Source organism: Ovis aries, chromosome 23, assembly GCF_016772045.2.
Source record: "Ovis aries strain OAR_USU_Benz2616 breed Rambouillet chromosome 23, ARS-UI_Ramb_v3.0, whole genome shotgun sequence".
NCBI lineage: Eukaryota > Metazoa > Chordata > Mammalia > Artiodactyla > Bovidae > Ovis > Ovis aries.
In genome coordinates this window covers 58,624,729-58,650,294 of record NC_056076.1, presented here as the reverse complement: position 1 = coordinate 58,650,294, position 25,566 = coordinate 58,624,729, and the positions used below count along the sequence as shown (strand labels likewise).

Here is a 25,566-nt window from a genome sequence, read left to right as displayed (position 1 = left end):
CCTCCACAACTGAGAAATAAATGTCTGTTGTTTAGATGGAGAAAAAAAAAAAATCATACTGCTTGTTCACAGATTTTTTAAAAATCCATTAAGACACATTTATGAAAAACAAAACTCTGGATGATCGTCAGTATTTTGACAATATTTTTCGAGATAAGAAAAATAAGGTTCCCCTTTATTTTTTACGTATTTATGTTCGACTGCGCTGGGTCTTCCTCGCTGCAGGGACTTCTCTCTAGTTGCGGTGAGCAGGGGCGCCTCTCTGGTGGTGCACTGGCTTGGACCGCGGCTGCTCTTCCTGGGCCGCCGGGCACCGGCTCAGGCGCAGCAGTTCCGAAGTAGGGGCTGGGCTTTTCTGCAGCATGCGCAGTCTTCACAGAGCAGGGATCGAACCTGTGTGTCCTGCATTTGAGCACGGATCCGTTACCACTGAGCCGCCAGGGAAGCCCCAAGGTTCCCCTTTAAAATGCAGAACTTATTTGTTGACTCATAAAGACCAATACTATCTCAAATGTCCAGTTTATATGGTTCCCTCCCTTCGCAGCTCGTAATCCCTCCTATCATACACTCGGTTTTATTTGAATGCATTATTGCTACGGTTTCAAAACTTGGAAAGCTGTTGGAATCAGATTTTGAGAAAGGTAAAGGATGAGTGATAAATTGAGGCCTGAATCAACACCAACCAAAAGATCCTAGGTCTCTCCAGGCCCGTGGATTGCTGGTTGCCGGTTTGAAATGCCCTAACACGGGCTGGTGGAGCTCAGTTGGTTAGGACCAGTAATACTCGCGATTATGCCTTGCTGCCGGAAAGACTTGTTTCTGCGAAGTTCACGTGCTGAACACCAGGAACCGTACATTTGGTATCACATCAAAAGGAAGGCCTTTCTCCTAACTAACGCTGTTAGTTTGGCCAGGGAAGGATTGATGCGGTGCGTTCCGCAGGTGTCAGGGCTCCAGAATTCTAAGATATGTTAAACGGCAGAAGGCAGCGTCTCACAGGTACGCCTCGAGTCTGCACCTCCAACCCTGCACGGCACGCTGTAAGAAACTGCTGGAGTCCCTTTCCCGCCCTAGAAGACCAGAAGCGTGTGCGCGAACCTCGCCGCCCGGCCCCGCCCCTTTCCGTGGTCCCGCCCCTTCCGTGTGGTCCCGCCCCCTCCCCGTGGCCCCACCCCATCCCGCGGACCTGCACCTTACCTCTGGTCCCGTCCCCTCCCCGCGGCTCCGCCCCTCCCTGTGGGCCCGCCCCCTCCCTGTGGTCCTGCACCCCACCGTGGCTCCGCCCCCGCCCCGCGGCCCCGCCCACCGATGCTCGGCGCCCGGCGGCCTCCCGGATCGCGGAGGCGGGGCGGGGCTCACCCTTGCCCCCGGGGCTCCGCCAATCAGCGAGCGCCCTGTTGGCCGTCCGCGGCGCCCGCCCCGCCCGCTCGCGCGGGCCGCCGTCTCCCAGAGTCCAAGATGGCGGGGTCCAGGCGGCGGGGTCCCCGGGCCGCGGTGCGGCCGGTGCTCTGCGCTCTGCTGCTGTGTGTCTGCCGTTCCGCGGGCGGCGACGGCGCGGGAGGCGGCCCCGGGGCGGCGGGCGCCACGGACAACCCGTCCGCCCCGCCGCACCGCCGCTTCGAGTACAAGTACAGCTTCAAGGGGCCGCACCTGGTGCAGAGCGACGGGAGCGTGCCCTTCTGGGCCCACGCGGGCAGTAAGCGGGGCGGGCAGTGAGCCGGGAGGGCGGCGGGCGGCCGGGGCCCCTCTGCTCCCTCCGCGCCCCGGGCGCGTGGGTCAGCCCGGATCCGCGGGCCCTCGTCCGCACCCCGTCCCCCTCTCCTCCCCACCCCTCCCCACCTCCCCCCGCGCTCCCTTCCGATGCCCCCGCTCGTTGTGTTCGCTCTCGGGCTCTTCCCTTTCTTCCTGCGCTCACTTGAGCTCGCTTCGAGGCGTCGCGTTTCACCCCAGCGCCGCGGCTCCGGGGAGACGTCCCGCGCCCCTGTCCCCCCGCCCTGATCGGCCCCAGCCTGGACCTGCGCCCCCGCCGCCCCTCGGCCCTCCCCTGCTCCCCTCCGGGTCGGCCGCGGTTGATGCTCCACTTGAGTGTCCGGTGTCCCCTGACGGCTGCAGGGATGGCCCGTGTTGGCTTTAGAGCGATCTCGAAGTCTTCATGTCAGAGGACATGCTTCTCTTAAATTTGCCTTTCTCAGGGACGTCCGGTGGTCTTCGTATTAACACGTATGTCATTTATAGCTAGGCTTGTTGCTTCATTTAATAGAAGAGGGGATGCGAGGTATTGATTGAGAACTTGAGTCTAAAAACTAGCACCGTGTACAGCTGTTTCATTTTTACTTTTTTTTTGAATGTGTGATTGAAATAACCTGTGCTGAATGTTTTATTCATTTTGCGTATGTGGCACTGTTAAGCCCCGTCAGTGCTAAGAGAGCCTTGCTCCCTGCTTACATACGTGAGGGAAAACCTATCTGTAGGAGTGCTGATGTGTCACGGCTGCCTGAAACGTGGCAGTTGGCGTCTGTAAGCTGCTCAGCGACCATCAGATGCAACCTTTGAAACAAGTGGCAAGTGCGTTTCTGTGGGGTGAGAAGCACCGGCACTTTGAATCCCATCTGAGTGTCGGTGAGCAGTCATTCATGTAAGGCTTGTGTACATTCTTGTAGATTGTCCAGGGCTTGAAACAAGATGTTTCATTTCTAGAAAGTAATTGCTGCTTTACAAAGCACACTTTTAGGAAGAGCTATTTCCTTGAAATTAAGGTGTAATTAAAAGGTAGAAATTTCAATTAGGCTTAATGCCCAAGTCATTAAGTACATGGAGGAGAGTGCAATTATTCTGTTACTCCGCAGACGTTTACTCTATACCCGCTCCTCAAAAGCCTATTGCTGGGCATTTCTTACCGAGGTAGCCTTGTGTCTTAGTAACACAGAGCTGGCACAGGCGTCCCAAACACAAATGTGGCGGATTTTTGTTCTTCTTCTTGAAATGATGCTGAGTTTTTCAGTAGTGGTGATAAACGTGTTGACGTTTTTCACTTCTGCATTTCTCCATTGTCTTGTTGTTCTGGCTTTTTCTTGCACTCAGACCACAGACATCAGCCAGTTAGGAATGTTAATCAACTGCTTAAATTAGTTACATTGACTTTCTTTTCAGAACCTATAACCAGCTAAGCTTTTCTGCTACAGAAATGTCACACGGTGTATCTGGGCGAATGAAAATTGTATGGCTAGACTGAATCTGAAATGAGGAGTTCAGAACTTTAGCGGTGGCTTTTCTGTTGACCCTGGGGATCACCGCTGTGGTCTCTCTTGCTTTCATTACCACTGTAATTTTTACCAGCTGACAGTTTTCCTTAACTCCATTGGTCACTTTTCCCTTTTCATTTTGCCCTGAGATCCATTATTTGAAACATTTTTTCAGTAGAGAAAGTTAAGATTTAATTTGTTTAATCTTAACAAATCCCCCTTACATCATCCCCAAATTAAGACCAAATCTCTGGTGTTTCTTTTTCTTAACTCGAATGTCCTTTTGTACGGTCAGTACATATCCTTGAGTCCATAAGGGCAAAAATGATAACAGCAGGTCATCAACCTTTAGAGCTCCCAGAGCTCTTTCACCTTCTTGCTCTGATTAGATCCCTAGTAGGCCAGGCAGGTGCTGGCTGTCTCATAGGTGAACAACCTAATGTTCAGAAGTGTAAAAATTCCTGGCATAGGTTACATAGCTAGTGTCGGTAGGGTAGGACTCAGATCCGGCTCTTCTGGTCCTCTGTCCGGTGCTGCTTCCGAGAGAACTGCCCAGACCTTTATGTTCTGCAGGTGATGGTGGCAGATGGTGGCTAAACTTTCTAAAGGGTCTCAGCTTGTCTTTCCTGTCAGCTTTCCTACCTGTAAAGAGACAGTACGGTTATGTCCCAGCGTGGATGTTAGAATGTCAGAACTGGTTAATATCCGAGAAGGTGTACTCCAGTTGTCCAGAGTTAGACTGATAGGTGCTTTAATAATTACCTAGTCCAATAAGGTGACGCATTGGTAAAGAATCCGCCTGCCAGTGCAGGAGATGCAAAAGACATGTGATTGATCCCTGAATGGAGAAGATCCCCCGGAGTAGAACATGGCAACCTACTCCAGTATTCTTGACTGGAAAATTCCATGGACAGAGGAGCCTGGTGGGCTATAGTCCATGGGGTCACAAAGAGACACAACTGAATGAGCACAGTCCAATAATAGGAATAGCTAACATTATTGAAATATTTATATGCACTTGTATAAGCATTTACATGCCAAGAAGTTGCTAGAGAAATGGAGTAACTTGCCTATGAGCAAACAGCTAGTAAGTGGATAGAGATACAGACCATCATGTTGGGGGTCTCTGTTCTCTCTGAGAATCTCCTGATGCTCAAGAACTGTCTGTTGACTGGAAATTCAGTTGACCCTCTCTGCAGAACAAAATATACATGCTCAGAATTTTGCATGTAACTTTTGGGGTGTATATAAATGATTGAGCCCAGCCCCTTCATTTTACAGTGAATTTATGGTGAGCCCGAGAGAGTAAGGGAATTATTTGCTCAAAGGCACACAGCTGAGGTGAGACTAGGAATAGGTCTCTTGATTCCTAGTGGTATGTTCTTTTCACACTGTTTGAGCTTTTTAACATTTGTACACTGGTAAACAATACACCAAAGTTTTAAAAAAGAAAATGTACACATTTCTGAGTTATTTGAAAAAGATTATCGTAAGAGTCAAATAGTTGATTTGCCTTTTAGCTATAATTTCTTCCCTCCTGCCCCTTGAATTTTTAGTGGTTAGTTGCAGCTTTAAGTTTTGTTTGTTTGTTTTTTGCAGAGATATCACACTTTTCAAAGATAGAGGGGTATTAAAAACCCCTAAAATTTAAAAGTTGAAGTTGTTAGCATGGAATTTTTTCCTAACAAAATTACTATACAGGCAACTGAATTAAAGTTAGATCTCTTTAGGTATATATAACAAGTTTGTTGATGATTCATTGAGTTTTATCTAATTATAACTTAAAGCTTTTCTTCCCTGATTGCTCTTCTAGATGCTATTCCAAGTTCGGATCAAATCCGAATAGCACCATCTTTAAAAAGCCAAAGAGGATCAGTGTGGACAAAGACAAAAGCGGCCTTTGAGAACTGGGAGCTTGAGGTGACGTTTCGAGTGACGGGAAGAGGTCGCATTGGAGCTGATGGCCTGGTATGGTCATTTCTTTACCTTGGAAAATTTACATAGTTGCATATACCGCTAGTCTCTAAAGGTTCCCTGTTATATATTTACAGGCAGTTTGGTATACGGAGAATCAAGGCTTGGAGGGGCCTGTGTTTGGATCAGCTGATATGTGGAATGGTGTTGGAATATTTTTTGATTCTTTTGACAATGATGGAAAGGTATGGTTGTTTTCAGGACAGCTATCCGCTTTAAATGTATTTGCTAACAAAGTTAGTCTGTGAGCAATATAACTTATTTGACACTTTGGTCAGCTTTATAGTAGAGGACTCCCTAAACTATATTTTAAGCAAGATGATGATGAATCTTTATGTAGCTGGGAATTTATAAATGGAAAGATAGTAGTGCATGATTTTTCTTACTCCAACTTGAGGTAACAGTGGAGCCTTAAGTCTGAGGACTTTTCAGGACCCACCTCCCCAGGCCCCTGTTTGTGCTTAATAGTTTTGAGGACCAGCTCGAGTAGCTTAGATGTGGGCAGTGCGACCAGTAGTGCTTCAGACTGTTGGTGCTTTCCATGAAAACGCGAGCATTGCAACTGCTGGCCCGCTTACTGGTGCCTTTTTATGCATGGTAATCACTGTCTCTCTGATCAGCCTGATTTCCCTAAAACAGTTAAGGACAAAATGCACTTATGAACTGGAAACATAAACGTGCGCTTTAGCAGCCCTAAGACTGTGATCATTGTTTCTGCTGCTGGTTTGTTGATTATCAGAGGTCATTATTAGCCATTTAAAGGAGAGCCTTAACAATGAACTCCTCCGGTGCTGGGGCCGTGTTAATTCTCCTGTTACTAAGTTCCCTTAAATCCCACACTAGTTCCGTGCTCACAGTATCCTAGGATTTTAGAGGTGTTAGAGAGCTTACAGCACACCCAGAATAGTCTATACTTCTTTGATTTAAGGCTTTAAAACAAATCCATTCTCCTTATTTTTAGAAAAATAATCCTGCAATAGTGATTATAGGCAACAATGGACAAATCCATTATGACCATCAAAAGTAAGTGTATTTTGTTTCACACTATTCCGTTTTTTAGTATCTTTTAGGAAACCTTATAAAATATTTTGTTTCAAATCTGAACATTTTCTAAATGAAAAAGATTATTTTTCTTGAGGTGTTTTTTGTAACTTAATGGGAAGGTCTTATTTTACTTTGGTTTTGTTGTAAAGTTCCTTCTGTGGACCACCTTGATTTCAAACATAAAAGTGTGTTGTTAACCTGAAATTGTATAATACCTTCAAAGATTTATGAAACGTTCCTGGCTCTCAGTGATGCAATAGCCATGTTTTTTCATCTTTATTCAAAGGGATCTTTAAAAAGTAAAGTTTGGAGCCCTAACCAGCCTAATGACTAAGCAAATTATGCCTCCTTGTCCAGTCCTGGTATTGCTGAATTGAAAGAATTTTCAGTGGGTTACAAAGCTTCTGAGAGTTTAGTGTATTTATGATGTGTGTGAATTGGGCATGTACATTTTTAATTTTCACATGGTTGTGGGGGAATTACCTTTCAGCCAATCTATAAAATGCAAGAAAAATTACTTTACTGCCTTAGTGATGTTTAACTCTGGTAATTCATCATGACCACCTGTTGAGCAATTTAAACTAGAGATCCAAGGCCTCTCCCTGGTGATTCTGCTTCAGCTGATTGAGGGCAGAGTTGAAGAGTCTGCGTTTTTTTAAAGCTCCGTATGTGACTCTGACTCTGCAGAGGAAGAGGACCACTGTCCCTTTGCCGGCAGCCACGCTAACATGGGCTCCTCGTCCAGACTCCTGACCCAAGTCACAGGGAAACTCACGTGTCCGCTTGGTGTCTTCTGCACAGATAGTTTCAGATATCCCAAACTTTGTCATAACTTGATATGGGTTTTGATCTTTCTGGAAATTAATTGTTTTAAATAGTGAGTTTTAAAAATACCAAGAAACTTTCCTAAATTTCTTGTCTTCCTTCCCTCACGCTATAGTGATGGTGCTAATCAAGCTTTATCCAGTTGCCAGAGGGACTTTCGTAATAAACCCTATCCTGTCCGGGCAAAGATTACGTATTACCAGAAAACATTGACGGTAAGTAGAGGGCAATGGCACCCCACTCCGGTACTCTTGCCTGGAAAATCCCATGGACGGAGGAGCCGGGAAGGCTACAGTCCATGGGGTCGCTGAGGGTTGGACACGACTGAGCAACTTCACTTTCACTTTTCACTTTCATGCATTGGAGAAGGAAATGGCAACCCACTCCGGTGTTCTTGCCTGGAGAATCCCAGGGACAGGGGAGCCTGGTGGGCTGCCGTCTATGGGGTTGCACAGAGTCGGACACGACTGAAGTGACTTAGCAGCAGCAGCAGCAGCAGCAGTATGCTCTTAGAGACAGTCCAGTGAACAGCACTCTAGTGTGTTTCCTCTGTACTTCTTCATACTCCAGTATGCTCCTCGTTCTGATGGAAACTCAGTGCATTTTAAATGGGTACTGTTCACATCCTCATCCGCACTGCTCTGTGAGAACAGACGAGGCTTCAGAGCGCGGTTCACGTGTCGCGTGTGGTCACGCGTGGTGTGCTGTCAGACTCAACAGTAGGTGTGCATTTAGTCGTGAATGTTCTAGGCGTGCTGCTGTGTGCCGCGCGAACAGAAGTGAGACAGGCCATCGTCTCCAAAGAGCGTGTCTAATGGAGGCGACCGTATGTAACACCGTGCTGCGTGATAAACGCTACAACACAGATACCATTCGGGACCCAGAGGTCAGAATCCTGAAACCCTGCCAGGAGGGAGGTGAAGGTCAGCAGCAGTTTCTCAGAGTGGAGCTGCACCTTGAAGGAGGAGGAGAAGCCTCCCAGATGGGGGTGCAGATTCCAGGCCGAGGAAACGGGCATCAGAACTATTGGAAGACTGGAGAAAGGCCAGTAGTTGGTCTGGCTGGGGGAGAGAGGAGCTGTGGAAGGTGAGGCAGGAAGCTTGGCAGCAGTGAGCCTCAGCCGCCTGGTGCCGTGTATTCTGCAAGGAGCAGGAGCGTGGAGTGAGCAGGTTCCAGTTCAGGACGCTGACCGAGGCAGCAGTGGTCTTCTAACGGTGTTTGTGAGAGAAACAAGAAGCAGGAAGGTTGAGACTGACTCTTAGAGGGCCGCATCTGTGTGACTTGGTCCTGTACATGTGGTTTCTCCCTTTTTTTCCTCCCAGTTTCGTTGAGATGGGATTGACACACAGCACCGTAGAAGTTTGGAGTGTGTAGCATGATTTGACTCACACACACCACGAAGTGATGAGCGCAATAAGTTGAGTGAACATGCATCATCTCATGTAGATAGAAAATGAAAGGCAATAGAAAAAAATGTCTTCCTTGAAAAGATTCAGCCTGAGAGTGTTCGTTTTTTTGTTAGGTTAAAATTTTTTTATTAGATCCTATTTCGTGCATGATTTCCAAACTGAGATAAAACTACACGTGTTTAAAAAAATAAAATAGTAGTGTCAAAAAAGAGTTTTTTACACTAAGACTCGGCAGTGTTCCCTCCTCCAGCCACTTTGACGTGTGACATCTGGCCGGGCTCACTGTGCTTTCGTGTTGTACGTCGCATCCTTAGTGCTTGTTTATCTTGTAACTGGGAGTTTATCCTTTTTTTGACTGTCTTCATCCAGTTCTCCAGCCCCATCCCCCTGCCTCTGGTTTCCGTCAGTCCAACACTATGAGTGAGTTTGTTTTTCGAGTAAAATTGACCTATAACAAACACTGTGTCAGCTCCTGGTATACAGCGCGACGGTTCGCCATTTCTGTACCTTTCACGATGATGGCTGAGGGAGGGCTGGTTGCCTGGTGCCGTACGCAGGGGCCTCGTGACCCTGGCTGTCTCCCCTCTCTGTGTCTCACACCTGTCACTGTTTGGCACCTAGAGGTTCTTCCTCTTAATCTCCTGCCCTGTTTCTCTCCTCCCCCAATTCCCTCCCCTCTGGCAACCACCTGTTTGTTCTCTGTATCTGTAATTCTGTTTCTGTTTTGTTCTGTGAAATCACAGGGTCCTTGTCTTTGTCTGGTTACCTAGCGTAGCACCCTCTAGGTCTGTCCGTGGTGTTGGAGATGGCAAAATTTCATTCTGTGGCTGAGCAGTATTCGTCTGGTTACCTAGCATAGCACCCTTTAGGTCTGTCCGTGGTGTTGGAGATGGCAAGACTTCATTCTGTGGCTGAGCAGTATTCGTCTGGTTTACCTAGCATAGCACCCTCTAGGTCTGTCCGTGGTGTTGGAGATGGCAAGACTTCATTCTGTGGCTGAGCAGCATTCTCTCGTATGATTCACACGTACCACACCCTTACCCATGCGTCTGTTGAGTATTTCGGTTGCTTGTGTATCTAGTCTGTTGTAAAGAACGCTGCAATGAACGTGAAAGAAGAAGGTGACAGTGTCAGTCACTCATTTGTTCAGTCGTGTCCGACTCTTTGCAACACCGTAGACTGTAGCCCGCCAGGCTCCTCTGTCCTTGGAATTCTCCAGGCAAGAATACTGGAGTGGGTAGCCATTCCCTTCTCCAGGGGATCTTCCCGACCCGGGGATCAAACCCCAGGTCTCCTGCATTGCAGGCAGATTCTTTACTGTCTGAGCCATGTAGACGAATTGAGTTTGAGGTAATATTTAGGTGGACAATACCCAGCAGGCGGGAGATTCCCTGGTGGCTCAGACGGTAAAGCATCTGCCTGCAATGCGGGAGACCCAGGTTCGATCCCCGGGTTGGGAACATCCCCTGGAGAAGGAAATGGCAACCCACTCCAGTACTCTTGGCTAGAAAATTCCATGGATGGAGGAGCCTGGTAGACTAGAGTCGATGGGGTCGAAAAGAGTGGGACACGACTGAGCGACTTCACTCGCTCACTCATACCCAGTAGGCAGTTAGGATAACTAAGGTCACTACTACCTTGCGAGCTTTGCTTTTTTAAAGATGCCGTCAGTATCCATCTGGTCACGTAATACTTATAAGGAAAGGATATCTTGCTTATATTTTTCTTTTCCCTGAATCATGAGCTAGCCTTGTACTCCTTTGTGTAAATTCAGAAAAAGACAGTCATTTGGGAAACTTTACTGGCTCAGTCTTAAATTCCAAACTGATTTGGAGACCTCAGAATAGAGGCAAGTGTCCAGTCTGTTATGACTAAGTTAGACTTGCATTCCACTGGAGTTGTTATACATTGGACATACTGTACAGTTTCACTGGGGACATCACTAGGTCATGCGTACCCTCAACGTAGTGGAGCCCAGACACCAGCCGAGGCAAGTACAGACCCAACACTTGAATTCACAGATCCCAGGGAGGCTCTCTGTACAGCCCCACACAGAGAGGCCGTCAGCCCTGCCAGCAGTTCCCGAAACAATAATAATCCTGCAACATGTACCCACAAAAGAGTTCCATAGTCAGATAAGGTTGGTAGGACTGTGCATACAAGCACAGATTGTATTCAGAGTCAAGATTCTAGGAAGTCCTGGAATAAAGAAGCCTGTGTTAAGCCACTCATTCTTTAGGCTTACTGGACCGTGGGTGCTCTTTCCACCTAGCGTCTGTGAATGTCTGTAGAGCCAGCGTTCTGAAGAAACCATTTTAGAGAGCCTTGGCGGGATGCCGGCTGTGGCTCGGCGGTCCCAGCCCTTGTCTGCTGTCTCTTGCTGTGACACGCCCCCGTCCTCTACCTGGCAGAGGCATCCTCCTTCCGCTCGTTCAAGATTTCTCTCCCTAAGGATCTGTCTCTCTCAGACTCTTTAAGTGTTTTTTTATCCTCTAGTGCTTATTTTTTCTTCCAATTTTATTGAAATGTAATTCACATGCAACACTGTATAAGTGTAAGGTGTACAACATTACGATTTGAAGCTGGTGGCCCTTTGACAGTTATTAGACCAGGTACAGAGATCAAATCGTCCTAAACCAACTGCGTGAAATTCATTTTACAAGGCCTTTGTAAAAAGCTCTAACCTGCAGTGTGCCTTTCTAGGTAATGATCAATAACGGCTTCACACCAGATAAAAATGATTATGAATTTTGCGCCAAAGTGGAAAATATGATCATCCCCGCCCAGGGGCATTTCGGAATATCTGCTGCCACTGGAGGTCTTGCAGGTAAAACCTCGCCATCTTCTAACATTCAGAGGTTGTGAACTGATTCTTACTAGGAATCCTGTAGCTTGGAAATGGGTAGCTTTGTTTACTTTTAACCTTTTGAGACAAGTTACAACCTTCCCATGATCAGTGGGGCCAGGCCTTTGGTCTCTTGGGGCTGCTGATTCTGTAGGCTTACAGTTGGCTAGGGGCTGCACACGATGATGTCCATCAGAGTACCAGTCTGGGTGCGGTATTTTATAGTGAAGGAGACGTGTTTAAAAGATAGGTCACCGAGTGTTTTAGGACCCTGAGCGTTGTCACAGCACATTGAAATCAGTTTGGTAGCCTGAGGAAATATTACTGGGGACTGAACTCTAAAGATGTGCTTATCATATCTTTTTCATATGTGGTGATAAATGAAGTTATTGTTAGATGTTAATAGCATCTTGTGTTTGTACTATATAATAGTCTTATTATTTCCAAATATGTGAATTTTTCATTTCAACAGCACCGGGAGGGAGACAGACAGGATAGATCATATTTACTCTATTTTTAGGTGGCTTTGCCAAATCTTGGATTAAAGGGCTTTCTAAAGATCACGTGGCCAGTAAATCAGACCCAGGCAGGAGTTGGTCTGGATGTCTGTCCCCTGGGTCCAATGCTCTGTTAGCGCTGCGTGACTTCTCGTGTCGCCCGTCCCGTCCCGCCCCGCCCCGTGGTGTTTCAGTGGTCTCTCTAACCTGGCTATGTATCTAGATCTCCGTAAAAGTAGCAGAAAGCAGAGATTCCCGCAGTTGAGGTTCCTGTCTCGTTTGTGGGTGTGATGCTAGCCAGGGTGAGTATGGTAGTTCCACGTTAAGAAGTTTGATCTCTTGGCTGTTTTTAGCTCAGCCAGCTTGAAATGAACAATTTCAGGTGAAATAAAATTGCTAGTATCTGCTGTACGAGGGAAACAAACACAAAAGAGGTACGGAAGAGTAGTTGTACTGTCTAATTGAGATAATAGATAGCTTTGGTAGTGAAAGGAGATGCTGTTAGTAACACCAGGACAACATGGGTAAATCGGGACTCCCAGTAAGCCAGGACAGAGCGGTGTCGTGTTTAAAGCAGGAAAGTAAGGCTAGGGGTGGTGAGTGTGTAAGAAAGGTTCAGAAACAGATGGGAGCAGGAAATACCTGAAGGGCAGGCTTCTGTCTCATGTGACTGGGACACAGTCCATGAAGGAGATTTGTGGAAAGGTAAAGGAGGACCTCGGTGCCGGGAGGAGGAGTTTGTGCTTGTTTTGACACTTCGGTTTGCTTGGTCTTCCCTCCATCAGTTATTAAACATCCATAACACATTAAACACAGCGAAATGTTCTAGTTTAGGATTTAAGAAAGTAAATTCTTGCTTAGTTCTAATATAAATCTTTCAGATGAACTTTTGTCGCTAAGTTCACAGAGCACCATTGCCTTTATGAAATTAGAGCTAATTTTCACTATTCTAAAGTCAGAGATGGCTATAAATTCACAACCGTAAAGATGATCAACTATGGAACTTTTTCAGTTTTTTTTTTCTTTAATTTGTAGACGACCATGATGTTCTTTCTTTTCTGACTTTCCAATTGACTGAGCCTGGGAAAGAGCCAGTGAGTATACTTATTTTTCTCAGAAAGCTTATTTGTAATTTACTGGTGTTGCCTCATAGCTGAAAACTTGAGAAGATTAAGTCAGGTTCAGATCTTGTCTCCTAATAATTGCTGTTACGACCTGTACAAGTTGTTTAACATCCATACACGCCGTTCCTTCACTAATAAAACTGAGACGCTTGGGTTGGCCACGTGGACGTTGTAAGCATTAAAGGCAGCGCACTTCTGGCAAGCACTCAGTAAATGGTAGTGGCTAGTATTATTTTTTTGTCATAATATTAATAGCAAGAGTAAATTGACCTTTCAGCTAGTGGTGGAGTAGTTAATATGAGAAAAAGGGACATATATCGAGGCTTATTACTTTCTTACTTTTTAATTTTTTTTTTTTAATGATCTATTCTTAAACTCCAAACAAGCCTACAGTCGATAAAGACATTTCTGAAAAAGAGAAAGAAAAGTACCAGGAGGAATTTGAGCACTTTCAACAAGAGCTGGACAAAAAAAAAGAGGAATTCCAGAAGGACCACCCCGACCTTCAGGGGCACCCGAGTAAGTCGGAGCCGGGCCGTCCTCGCTGCAGCGACGGTCGGCCCTTCTGAGCCCCCAGTGCGTGGCTCATCTCACCTTTGCGCAGTTATCTGTCGCACTCCAGGTGCTTCCTGGAAATGATGTTTAAACCAGTCTTCAGTCTCTGAAGGGCTGGAGGTCGGTGCTCTTACCCGGAAGAGTGTCGCTTAGAGAAGCGGGCAGGCGGCAGCCGCGCTGGCGCTGGAGTTGAGACTCATCCATGCTTGTTGAATGGAATTGCCCAGGGTTGGGTTCTTTCCTTTTTAGTGGCACACACTTACCTTAGTTGATAACAAACCTAGTACTTGAAAACTGTCGAGACTTGGCAGAGTAATGAAGTGATTATCTCCTCTTATTACTCAGACAGAATTCTGGGACATTAAAGGTTGAAAATTTTGAAATATTAGTCTAAGCTAGTGTGACTGAGCACTTACATGGGCCCATGGCACGAACGAGATAAGGCCAAGTAGAATGACTCTATGGTCTGCTAACTTTGATGGTCTCAGGTCCCCATCAGCACAGATGATCAAGGCTGTATGTAATAAGGGCTTCCCTGGGGGCTCAGCGGTAAAGAATCTGCCCACAGTGCAAGAGTGTGATCCCTGGGTGGGGCAGATCCCCTGGAGCAGGAAATGGCAACCCACTCCAGTATTCTTGCCTGGTAAATCCTATCGACAGAGGAGCCTGGTGGGCTGCAGTTCACGGGGTCAGAAAGAGTCGAACATGGCTTAGTGACCAAGCACGCACACTTGATGAAGCCTGGGGCCAGCTTTTGAACTAAGTGGTGTGTTAATCTAAGTGATTGACAGTGTTATTCAGATTTAATGAAGATAAAATGAAAAATAAATTTTATTTTTTCCTTGGGTTTGTGTTAAATATCACATATGATTTGTAAGTATATCCTGAAGCGTACTGTAGTAAATGTTTGAATGAAATTCTCTGAATTCAGTGTGGTCATAAATAAGAGGAAAATTAAACCTGCTTTCAACTCTGTTTCTTAGTCTTTTATGTGAGTAAAATGCACAGATTTTAAGAGAATAGTTTGATAAATTTTGACAAATTTTAACCGTCACTCAGATGAACGTGTAGAATATTTTTATTGCCCCAGATCAAGTCAGCCCCCTTCCCACAGAGACAGCCACTGTGCTGATTCCTATCAAAGAATTAGATTCGCTCTGCCAGCCTGTAAATAGATTCGTTCTGTGAATAGAATCACACAGTCTATTTAAAAGAGAAAATAATTTTTAGATGAAAAAATTCAGACCTAAGTAATAAATACTCAGCCATCAGAGATGACAAAAACGATTAGTAACTGAATCACGGTCGAATCTGTCGCGCGCACGCTTGTAACTGGAAGGATCGTAACACTGTGTTGGTGATGTTCTTCGTTTAGTGGCGGGTGGTACTTTGGTCACTTACAGTAATTCGAAAACCACGTATGTGTGGGCGAGTCTAATAATGCCTTTTGATCTGTGGTCGCCTTTTCAGCGGATGAGATATTTGAGAGCGTGGGAGACCGTGAGCTGAGACAGGTCTTTGAAGGACAGAATCGTATTCACCTTGAAATCAAGCAGCTGAACCGACAGTTAGATATGATTCTCGATGAGCAGAGAAGATACGTCTCTTCCCTGACAGAGGAGCTCTCTAAGAGAGGAGCCGGCACCCCAGGACAGCAGGGGCAGGTGAACCTGCGAGGCCCGTGGATGTGCCTCAGTCAGGGGAGGTCGGGTGGCGGAGCGGCGGGGAAGGAAGCAGGGGCGATGTCTGGGTGTTAGGCATGTGCTCTACGGAGTGGGGCCCCGCGGGCTGGCTGGTCATCTTTCGCTTTTCCTCCAGACCTTTCAACAAGAACTGGATACTGTTGTGAACACTCAGCATGAGATTCTGAGACAAGTAAACGAAATGAGGTAAGTGCACAAAGGCCCGTCTGGGTGCTGTGCGACGCCCTCACCCGAAGCGCGTGGCCTCTCCAGACATGTGGGCATGTCACTGCTGTGAGGTTCCTCCATGGGTGAGAATCACGGTCTGGGCTATTTCTAACTAGGGGAATGTAGGCTAGGGACTTTTCATATTTAGCAAACAAGTCCAAATTTGTTTATTGTTCCCAGCTAGAAGAGAAAGCTTTAGCGTTTTTAAGGGGGGAAAACAATGTTAGTCACAGTTGTTTGACAGCATTTGTGCATTTGTAAAATACAGAAGCACGTCCCAGGTGGCTCAGTGGTAAAGAATCTGCCTGTCAGTGCAGGAGACACAGGTTCGATCCCTGGGTCGGGAAGATCCCCTGGAGGAGCGCATGGCAGCCCACTCCAGTGTTCTTGCCTGGAGAATCCCACGGGCGGAGGAGCCTGGCGGGCTACAGTCCTTGGGGGTCACAAAAGAGGCGGACAGGAGTTAGCAACTAAACAACGACAAAATATAAAAAGAACACAGGTGATCCGTAAGAGTGCTGTGGGAAATAACTAGAGGATACAGGTGATCCGTAACAGTGCTGTGGGAAATAACTAGAGAATACAGGTGATCCATAAGAGTGCTGTGGGAAATAACTAGAGGAGTACGCAAGTGCAGGGTCAGGGCTGTAGGACAGGCGCACCTGAGGCGGGGGCTTCTTTGTGACGGAGTGAAGCCATTCTGAAGGAAGTGTGTCACGTGTGAGCGCCTCTTTCTCATTCTGTATTGTACTGTGAGAGAGACTGTGTCCTGGTAACACTGAGTGATAGGGTTTTTAAAAGGAGTCACCTAGCAGATGATTAACAGCACTCAATGCCTGAAGCGGAGAAACAGCCAGCATGCCACGTGTCATAAGCTGCCACGTTAGAGAACGGTCGCAGCCTGTAGTGCGACCCTTGGCAAACTAGAGTGTTACGGCGAGTTCCTCAGGGCTGGAAAATTCAGCTGGATGAGGCTAAGCAGAGGGTGATAGCATTTAACACTGAGAGAGTAAAGCCAACTGCAAATTTGTGTTTCTTTCAGTTGTACTGTCTGGTAGCTTTGAAAAATCTTCAAGTTTTTTGAACTCATGATTAAACCATGTACGATGCTGAATGAATAAATTATTTTAGAAATAGAAACCGGATCAGTATAGCATTTTTTTTCATGTTTTGATCTAATTTTAGACCTTGTGGAAAATAAAGGACATCCATGCATCATACAGAGCCCGTGTATCCCTCACTTAACTTCCTGATGTTACCGCGTTGTGTAGCCGCAGTACAGTGGTCAGAACAAAGAGGTTGACGTTGGTTCCGCGCTACTAACTGAACTAAGGCGCCTACTCAGATCTCACCAGTTTTCTACCGATGCCTTTTTCGTTGGAAGATCCTGTCCAGGCTGCATGTTGCATTTAGTTATTTCTCTCTTGACCTCTGCAGCCTGAAACAGTCCATCTCTCCTTGTCTTTTATGGCCGTGGCAGTTTTCAGGAGCACTGGTCAGTTCATTGGGCCGTTTGGTTCCTCAGTTTGGGTTTGTCTGACACTTCCTCATGGTCGGATGGAAGTTCTGCAGTTTTAACAAGAATGCAGCCGTGCGTCACGTTCATGATGTTGATACATCTTACTACTGGTGATGTTGGCTGTGATCATTTGGATATTATAATTTCTTCCCAGTTTCCCTTGGTGGTTAATAAATACATATTTGGGGAAAAATACTTTGAGTATATTTGTATCCCTTACACTCCCTTTTGTATTAAGAAACCACGAGATTATCCAGATACTTTGGATTTTGGTTGGTCTGAACCAAACACTGCAGGGTTGATTTTAGCCTTCCTCCTTTCCTTGCTTGAGCATTCTTTCTCCAGCAAGGAGTAATCTAGTTCTTACTATCTACAATGTATTTACTTATTGGTTCAGTTTTCGTGTGTGCACAAAGTATCTATAAAGTGATTTCAAATTATTGAACCATGTCCCTGTAAGAAACACATTTACTGATGGATTTATATAAAGCTCCTTTTGCCTCTAGTCTTACAGTATTTCAAACTCATGTACAGTTTGCTCAAACTCATGTCCATTGAATCAATGATGCCATCCAACCATTTCATCCTCTGTCGTCCCCTTCTCCTCCCGTCTTCAATCTTTCCCAGCATTAGGGTCTTTTCCAGTGAGTCAGCTCTTCACATCAGGTGGCCAAAGTATTGGAGCTTCAGCTTCAGCATCAGTCCTTCCAGTGAATATTCAGGGTTGATTTCCTTTAGGATTGACGAGTGTGATCTTCTTCCTGTCCAAGAAACTCTCAAGTCTTCTCTAGTACCACAGTTCAAATTCTTCAGTGCTCAGCCTTCTTTTTGGTCCAGCTCTTACATTTGTGCATGACTGTTAGAAAAATCGTAGCTTTGACTATGCTCACCTTTGTTGGCAAAGTAATGTCTCTCCTTTTTAATACACTGTCCAGGTTGGTCATAGCTTTCCTTCCAAGGAGCAAGCGTCTTTTAATTTCATGCTTGCAGTCACCATCTGCAGTGATTTAGGAGCCCAAGAAAATAAGGTCTGTCATTGTTTCTGCTTTTCCCCCTTCACTTTCCATGAAGTGATGGGACCAGATACCATCGTCTTAGTTTTTTAAATGTTGAGCTTTTTCACTTTCCTCTTTCACCCTCATCAAGAGGCTCTTTTAGTTCCTCTTCACTTCTATTTATAGTATTGGTTTTAACACAAATTATTTCATATTCTCTGTGCTTAGACAGCCTTTAGTAAAAGATGAAGGCATAATAATGTAGTTTTTAGAAGTTATTTTCCAATTTTGAAGACAATCCTTTTAAATACTTGTTTGTTTTTTAACGTCCTGTTGCACTGAGCATAGAAATGTATCTACCCCTTTGACATCTGTGACATCCTTCTAGTGATTCTGCTGTCTAAAGGGACTTTCTGTCTCAGGAACTCCATGAGTGAAACTGTCAGACTGGTCAGTGGCATCGCGCACCCTGGGCCGGCGGCGGGCATGTATGAGACCACCCAGCACTTCAACGACATCAAGGAGCACCTGCACATCGTGAAGCGGGACATCGACAGCTTAGCGCAGCGGAGCATGGTCGGCTCTCCTTTCTGCTCGTCTGTGATTAGTTATCGTGGTCTGCCTTTAGGAAGGACAAACACACATTCTACTCACAATATTTTAACTTCTAAGCTGATGCAGCACTCACTTTTAATATTCGGGGTAGACTGACTCCATCGTGACCCAGATGTCCGCGTGTTCCACATCACGCGTCCATCACCTACTGAATAGAACTCTTTAAAAAGATAAATTTGCGTTTCCAGTTACTGGGGTCATCACAACCTCAGACTTTTTTCTTTCTACAGGTTCTCTTTTAAAAAACATGCCTCTGGTTTTCAGTAACGATACCCTTGAACAGCTTTGAAAATGGTAGATGTTTCTTGACACGCCCGCTGGTGAGACAGACAGACACTGAGTATTTCGTGTTTCTCTCCAGGCTGTTTAGGAAGTGCAGATCTGAAACTGGCTGACGTACAGCAGCTTTCTTTAGGCAAGAGTTTTCCTTTTTCCAGCTACTTTCCTGTTTCACTTGGTTCATTTTTTTCAGTTTTATTTTGTTTTCTTTGCCTTTTTAGGGTTTTTTCTTTTCCTTTTTTTTTTTTTTTTTTTACTGTAAGTGCCACTTATGTTTTTGGAGAGAGGCAGTAAATATTAAAGATAGGGAGAAGGCAATGGCACCCCACTCCAGTACCCTTGCCTGGAAAATCCCATGGGCAGAGGCGCCTGGAAGGCTGCAGTCCATGGGGTCGCTGAGGGTCGGACACGACTGAGTGACTTCACTTTCACTTTTCACTTTCGTGCATTGGAGAAGGAAATGGCAACCCACTCCGGTGTTCTTGCCTGGAGAATCCCAGGGATGGGGAAACCTGGGGGGCTGCCGTCTGTGGGGTCACACAGAGTCGGACACGAATGAGCGACTCAGCAGCAGCAGCATATTTTTGAAGTTTAACATGCGTAAGAGACAATATTAGGAAACGGGCCTCTGAAACTTTTATGTTTTTTCTTATTGACTGGATTTGAAAACCCTTGTGAAATCCACAAGTGCTCACAGCATCTGCCTCTTCCCTTCCAGTTTTTAAACATGGTTCAGCAGTCTTCCCGCTGACCATTTTCCCTCCACCCAAAGCATTGTCATCTGCTCCCTAAGTTGTGTTTGAGCTTATTTCCCCCCAGCTTCAGCTTTTGTTGCAGTGGCCAGGTTAATGCTGTGGGTAACTCATACACTGTGAAGAGCCTTGTCCTTCAGATGTGAACGTATTGAGAACAACCAATCTTAGAAGCTGTTTTGTCTGGATACCTTGATGAAATCTTTCCCCGGATTTTAATTTTTGATACTTGCTTATAATAGAAGGAATACTCGTGTAAATGGAAAAAGAAATGTTTTCCCGAAAAACTAATCAGTGATGTTGAACATTAGGAGGTTGGGGTGGATGAGCGCTGAGAAAGGACAGTTCTCTGTGGGCAGTTGAGTGTAGGGCAGCTGTGCTCAACTGTCTAAACCGGAAGCCCCCTGACAGCGGCGGGGCTGCCGTGGGTAGTCACTGCAGCCGGGATGACGGGGGTGTCCCTGGGTGGGCTCCGTGACCCCCAGGGACGGGGGCCTCACGGTCACTGTGATGGGGGAGGAGCTGGACGCTGGGAGGTCAGTGACCGGGGGCAAGAGAGGGGAGGCCTCCCCCATCACCTGCTCTTTCAGAAAGTTTGGTTGTGAAAATGAAGAGGATGTTTATGGGGTGAATAAGTGAAAGTATTTGAGTTTATACCAAGAGTTTTATAAAGATTTCACATTTATTTCCTTTTCCGAAATACTGGTTTGGCTGATTCTAATAGAATCTTTTTTTCCTCACAGTCATCGAATGAAAGGCCGACATGCCCAGAACTACCACCGTTTCCATCATGTTTATCTACAGTGCACTTTGTTATATTCGTCGTGGTGCAAACGGTGTTATTCATCGGTTACATCATGTATAGGTAAGTCTCTGAAATGTGATCCAACATGTTTCTGTATTTGTTTAATTTGAAATACTCAATAAAGGTATCTATTATCTGTAATGGAACTCTGACTACCTATAAAATTAGGATCGTACGAAGCGGACGTTGTGTCCAGAATATTTCAGTTCGCGTGGGCCTGCGTGTGGAGGACGTGTGTCTTCGTGTATTTCATACTTGAAAAGGCATTTTTAATTTTAAGCCGTCCTGTTTCATTCCACTGTAAAGTGTACACAACTTCACAGGTGGTTGCTTTTTCTCTTTTTCCTTAGGACTCAGCAAGAAGCAGCTGCCAAAAAATTCTTTTGACCTCCATTTTCATGTGTACATCATGTATGTATGTACAGAATGTCTTTTTGAGGGAATTTAAGTATTTAAATTGCTTTTTAGTCTAAATTATTTTGTATAAAATAACTGTTTAAACATTGACTTAAGAATAAACCTTAAAGACAAACACATGTAAATTTGTGCATAGTACATAAATCTATTTACATTTCAGTGAATTTCTGGCCAGTAGAATACAGCCACTGCACAGAACATTGATAAATCAGAGGGTTAAAAAACAGAAAGGGGGGCCCGCATATATGAAAGTAACCCATAAGCCTCCAGTGTTGGAGGCTTCTGTCTTTAGCATAAATGCCCTTGCCCTCCTGCCCCCAAAGTATGAGGTCTGAGAGCTACCCATCCTGTTTATTTCGTAACCAAAGTCTTTTTTTTAAGAGGTCAGAATTTCCTGCTCCAAGACTCAGTGCTGCAGTCCTTAAATCTAATACAGCTCCCTTTGAAATCAAGAAATATTTTGTCTGTGTTAGGATCTGGGTAATAGGATTCAGAATGTTTATTAAAGCATTTTTTTCCCCTTCTGATCATCAGTGATATATTTCACTTTTAAAGGAAATTTGGGGGGAGAATTAAGAGCTGCTCTTTGCCTGAAAACCGTTTAGGTGAGAACATTCCTCTGATAATGGTCTTTATGGGTCTTTTACCTGGTGAGGTGTTCATTTCATGATTGCTCATATTCTTGAATGTCTGTGTTCCAGTCGAGTCAGTTCAAAATTATGAAACTCACTCTGCATCTGTGTCTCTAAATTCACCTCAGATGGCACGTTCTGAGGACATTTTAAGGGCACAGCACCGACCACTGCATTCAGATTGACATCACTCCACGCAGCTTGGCGTTTCTGATGCTGCTTATTAGTCGAAATCCAGAAGGCAGGACCAGAAGCAGTGTTAAAGTTTCTGAAAGCAAACTCTGAAGAATAGTGTTATTACTTCTGATTTGTTTTAATGCCAGAACTAGGGGTATTGTGAAGCACGTGTTAGTAAGCGTAACCTTGAAATGTCAGGCTGGGAGGAGTTGCTGTAGTCTGTACATAGTCTAGGTATTATAGAAGATGTCTGTAAATGACATTTAATTTAGTTTTCATAGCTGATGTAGACTTCAAAATACTCTTACTTTCCCTTGTCTAGCTAGCTAAAATGATGCCTTTCATTTGTCATAGAACTGAAAATAGTGCTGGTTTGTAAATAGTACTGTTTAATTCTTCACAGCTTTCAGAAATTTGCTCTGAGTTGTTATTTGCTGATTGGACTGACTGCCTAAAACCCATACAGAGACTCTGAAGAAGTCTGCATTAGAGCAATAGCTAACCAGTACTGCATGTGCAGACAGCGCTAGCATTGCTTTTTATGAAGCATTTATCCCAGACGCTGAACAAGAATATTTTATCGATCACTCACACACTTACGACCACTTCAACATAGAACTGCTCCACAGGTATTTTTTTTCTTATAGTGTTAACATGTTGAAATTCATATTTCAGAAACATCGTCATGACAGAATTTACTCTTATTCCATGGAAAAAAAAATTAATACTTTCAGAAGAAGGTTTCAGTTGTAGACTGTGAGACTTGGAAATCCTCTTGAGATGAAAAGCTGCAGAATATCCAGTATTATAAAAATCCAGAGCCACGTGTGCCTGAACTTTAAGGAATATTAGATCTATGCAGTGTACATTTTCCAGGCTAAAATTCAAGAGGAATTGTTCCAATCATTTCTGATGCAAGTGAAGACAGCTAGGACAAAAGAGCATACGCGTGAATCTTTCTTACTTTCTTACTAATTTAATTTGCTAAAAAAATCACTCAGTAAGACGGTTCATACAGGTTATTATTGTTGGAAATTGGGTTTGTTTTCCTCAAAATCACTGACTTCAAGTAGTTCATTTTAAGTGTTTGCTATGTGGGAAAATCAATCACTGCCAGGATTCTCTCATTTCTGTACTGTTTTATAGAATTGAATTTTAACTTCTCTCACACCAGCAAGTATTTTACAGGTGCCTTGGATTAAAACAAAGTTGATTTTACAATTTTACTGTAAATCTTTGTGCTTCTGCCACTTTAAGAAAGAAATGCAATTGTGTAATGGTTAATACTCTTATTTAATGTACCTTTTATGTTCTGAGTGTTTGAATGTTTTATCCGGCCTGAACCTTTACTGTGAGGGCATGGTGTTCTGTCACGCAGTAAAGAGGCATCGGTGTTTCTCAGAGTGAGGGACACTGTGAGCCGTCTGAGTCCTGGAGCGCTTGTGAAGAACGCAGATGCCAGAGCACCATTCCCAACCACCTGCATCAAAACTCAGCGGTGGGAGCTGCAGAGAATCATTTTCGGCAGGTGACTCTGACTCTGAGCACACTACTGTTTAAGAACCACTGAGGGGAGGGGTGGTGAAAGAAACACAGGTTTGTGTAGTTTTACAGCTGAGCTGAGAGCTAGCATAACATTTTCATTGTCAGCAACATTAGCAAATGTGACTGATTCTTTATACTTAGAACGTATTACTCAACGTTCTTTTCACCGAAACTCTTGGTTTATCAGCAGCTACAAACTAAACCCAGGTTGCTGCCTGGGGCTCTCAGTACTTTGGTTGACGGCTCTTACAAAATCACCTTCAGATCATGGTCAAGCCATGGAAACCCCCATCTTCGAGTCTGCCTGCTAAAGCGTTTGCTTTTCCTGATTGTGGTTTTTGTGACATTTTATCTCAGACAGTTGTACTTTTTGATAACTTGGGGAAAACAAAAACTACTTGAATAAGGGATTGCCTGACCCGCTGCACTGCAGAGACACAGTCTTTGTGAAGAACGTGAATGACAGTTGTGAATATTAAGATGTGATTATCTTTTCCTGTCCGTGTGCTCGTTGCAGGGAGATAGTGAACAAGTGATTATACTGGGGATTTTTTTATTTATAAGATCTAATGTAAAATCACCACTTGCAACTTTTTAGATCTGTATGTTGCCTGTTTAATATATGCTTTTAAAGTTTAAAAGGGTTTTCTATCCATTGTTAATTTCAGTTAGGTGACATTTTTTGTCGAGTGTTTTTTTTTTTCCTGATTGTTAATTTGATGCTAGCTGGAATTCAAAAGATGACATTGACCTTATTCAAATAAAGAAATATTTTAGTAAACTTACCTTTTCCTTCATTGGTCTCAGATAATAAGTTATTTCCCAAGTTATTTCCCAAGTAGGTTATTTCCCAAGAAGGCCCTGATCTGTGATGGTGTCTCATGCGTCCTGTGCTTTGCATTCTGCCCTAGGTGGCCCACCACCTGCAGAGTCAGTACATGCAGGCGTAGAAAGAGAATTTAAAACTGCTATGGATAAATGCTTATCCTTGCTGGTAATGAAAAATACAAAATAATTAATACATTTGATATTTTCATCTTCAGTAACCAAAGATTGGTAAAAGTGTGCCTAAGCTAGAACTTTTAGTCATTACTAATGGGAGGGGTTTCTTTAATCTTTTCTTTTTTTTTGGTAAGTAACATTTAACCAAGTAATTCCAATTCTGAGAGCCTGTGTGCTATGAAAAAAGAAGGTAGAACTTCAGTGTCAGACAAATCTGGGCTTAGAATCTTGGCTTTGCCACTTCCTAAAGATGGCCTTCATTTTCCTCATAATACTCTCTCAGGGTTGGCAGCTTGTAAAAGGTGGTCTTTATAAGTGGTTTCAGAAAATGGAAACTAAGGTAATGGGCCCTTCTGCTGTGAGCACACAGAAAAGGGCTTCCCTGGTAGCCCAGCTGGTGGAGAATCCGCCTGCAATGTGGGAGACCTGGGTTTGATCCCTGGGTTGGGAATATCCCCTGGAGAAGGAAAAGGTTACCCACTCCAGTATTCTGGCCTGGAGAGGCCCATGGGGAGTCCACGGGGTCGCAAAGAGTCGGATACGACTGAGCACCTTTCACTTTCAGTGTTAAAGAAACTAGATGGGTTTGAGTATGACTGATTCATGTTGATGTTTGGCAGAAACCAACACAATTTGTAAAGCAGTTGTCCTTCAATTTAAAAAAATTAATTAAAAAGAAATGAAATTACGTAGCTTTGAAAGAAATCAGAGGAAACCAAAATCTCGGTCACTGAGCCTGCTTGGGGAGGGGTGGTGGGAGCTGACAGTGCTGGGGTGCTGGGGACGTGGCCACTGTAAAGATTTAGGGTTCTATTCAAGAACAGTGAGGAGGCTTTGGAAGGTTAGCAGCTAGGTTTCCCTTTTCACCTGGGGTGTTTCTTTTCCCTTTCTGGAAGATTCCACGGGATGGCCAAGTGGAAAGGCCATTGGAATAAACTGAATAAAAACCTTTAAAGACACGGTGCTCTTTTCATGGAATTAACTTATTGGAGGGCAGTGAAAGGTCTGATTTCATAAACAGCCCCAGGCGGTGTTCGCTTGTCACCCTGGTGTGGTCCTCACCCAGGAGTTTCTGTGATGCCCAGCACCTCCCCCCACCGCCTACCCCCCATCACACACACACACAAAGGACTGCTCAGGGTGAAGTGGCTTCACAGACTGGCTTTGGAGTTCAGAACTGAGACCCTCACTGTTCAGATTTCCTAATTCCTAGTAAAATGCAATTGTAATCGTTTTATAATAAATCTAATTTAACAGAATAACATAGATTTTTATCTTTATTGTTTTGCTCTTAGAGATTGTCCTTTTCTTTCAGAAATAAAAAGTGTCTTTTAACATCATAAAACGCCTGTAAGGAGAGACAACAGACAAACAGACTATGGCTTTTCCTCTATATAAAGTTT

The 25,566-nt window shown here is 44.7% G+C and overlaps 1 protein-coding gene across 7 annotated transcripts; it reads left to right on the top strand.

Moving 5' to 3' along the window:
• The first annotated feature begins 1,448 nt into the window (after positions 1 to 1,448).
• On the top strand, positions 1,449 to 23,942 carry LMAN1 (lectin, mannose binding 1). 7 transcript variants are annotated; one of them, XM_027961081.3, is made up of 14 exons: positions 1,449 to 1,696; positions 5,056 to 5,210; positions 5,294 to 5,401; positions 6,178 to 6,239; positions 7,201 to 7,300; positions 11,198 to 11,321; positions 12,872 to 12,930; positions 13,347 to 13,479; positions 14,986 to 15,179; positions 15,334 to 15,404; positions 18,362 to 18,515; positions 20,329 to 20,450; positions 20,741 to 20,801; positions 22,292 to 23,942. In XM_027961081.3, the coding sequence occupies exons 1-13, from the start codon at positions 1,459 to 1,461 to the stop codon at positions 20,775 to 20,777; spliced, it is 1,557 nt and encodes a 518-aa protein (XP_027816882.1). In that variant the 5' UTR covers positions 1,449 to 1,458; the 3' UTR covers positions 20,778 to 20,801; positions 22,292 to 23,942. The 7 variants fall into 7 exon arrangements, with proteins under 7 accessions (XP_027816882.1, XP_014959285.2, XP_027816881.1 ...); XM_015103799.4 differs by having other exon boundaries at positions 22,020 to 23,942; XM_060405580.1 differs by having other exon boundaries at positions 1,656 to 2,619.
• The last annotated feature ends 1,624 nt before the right edge of the window (positions 23,943 to 25,566 follow it).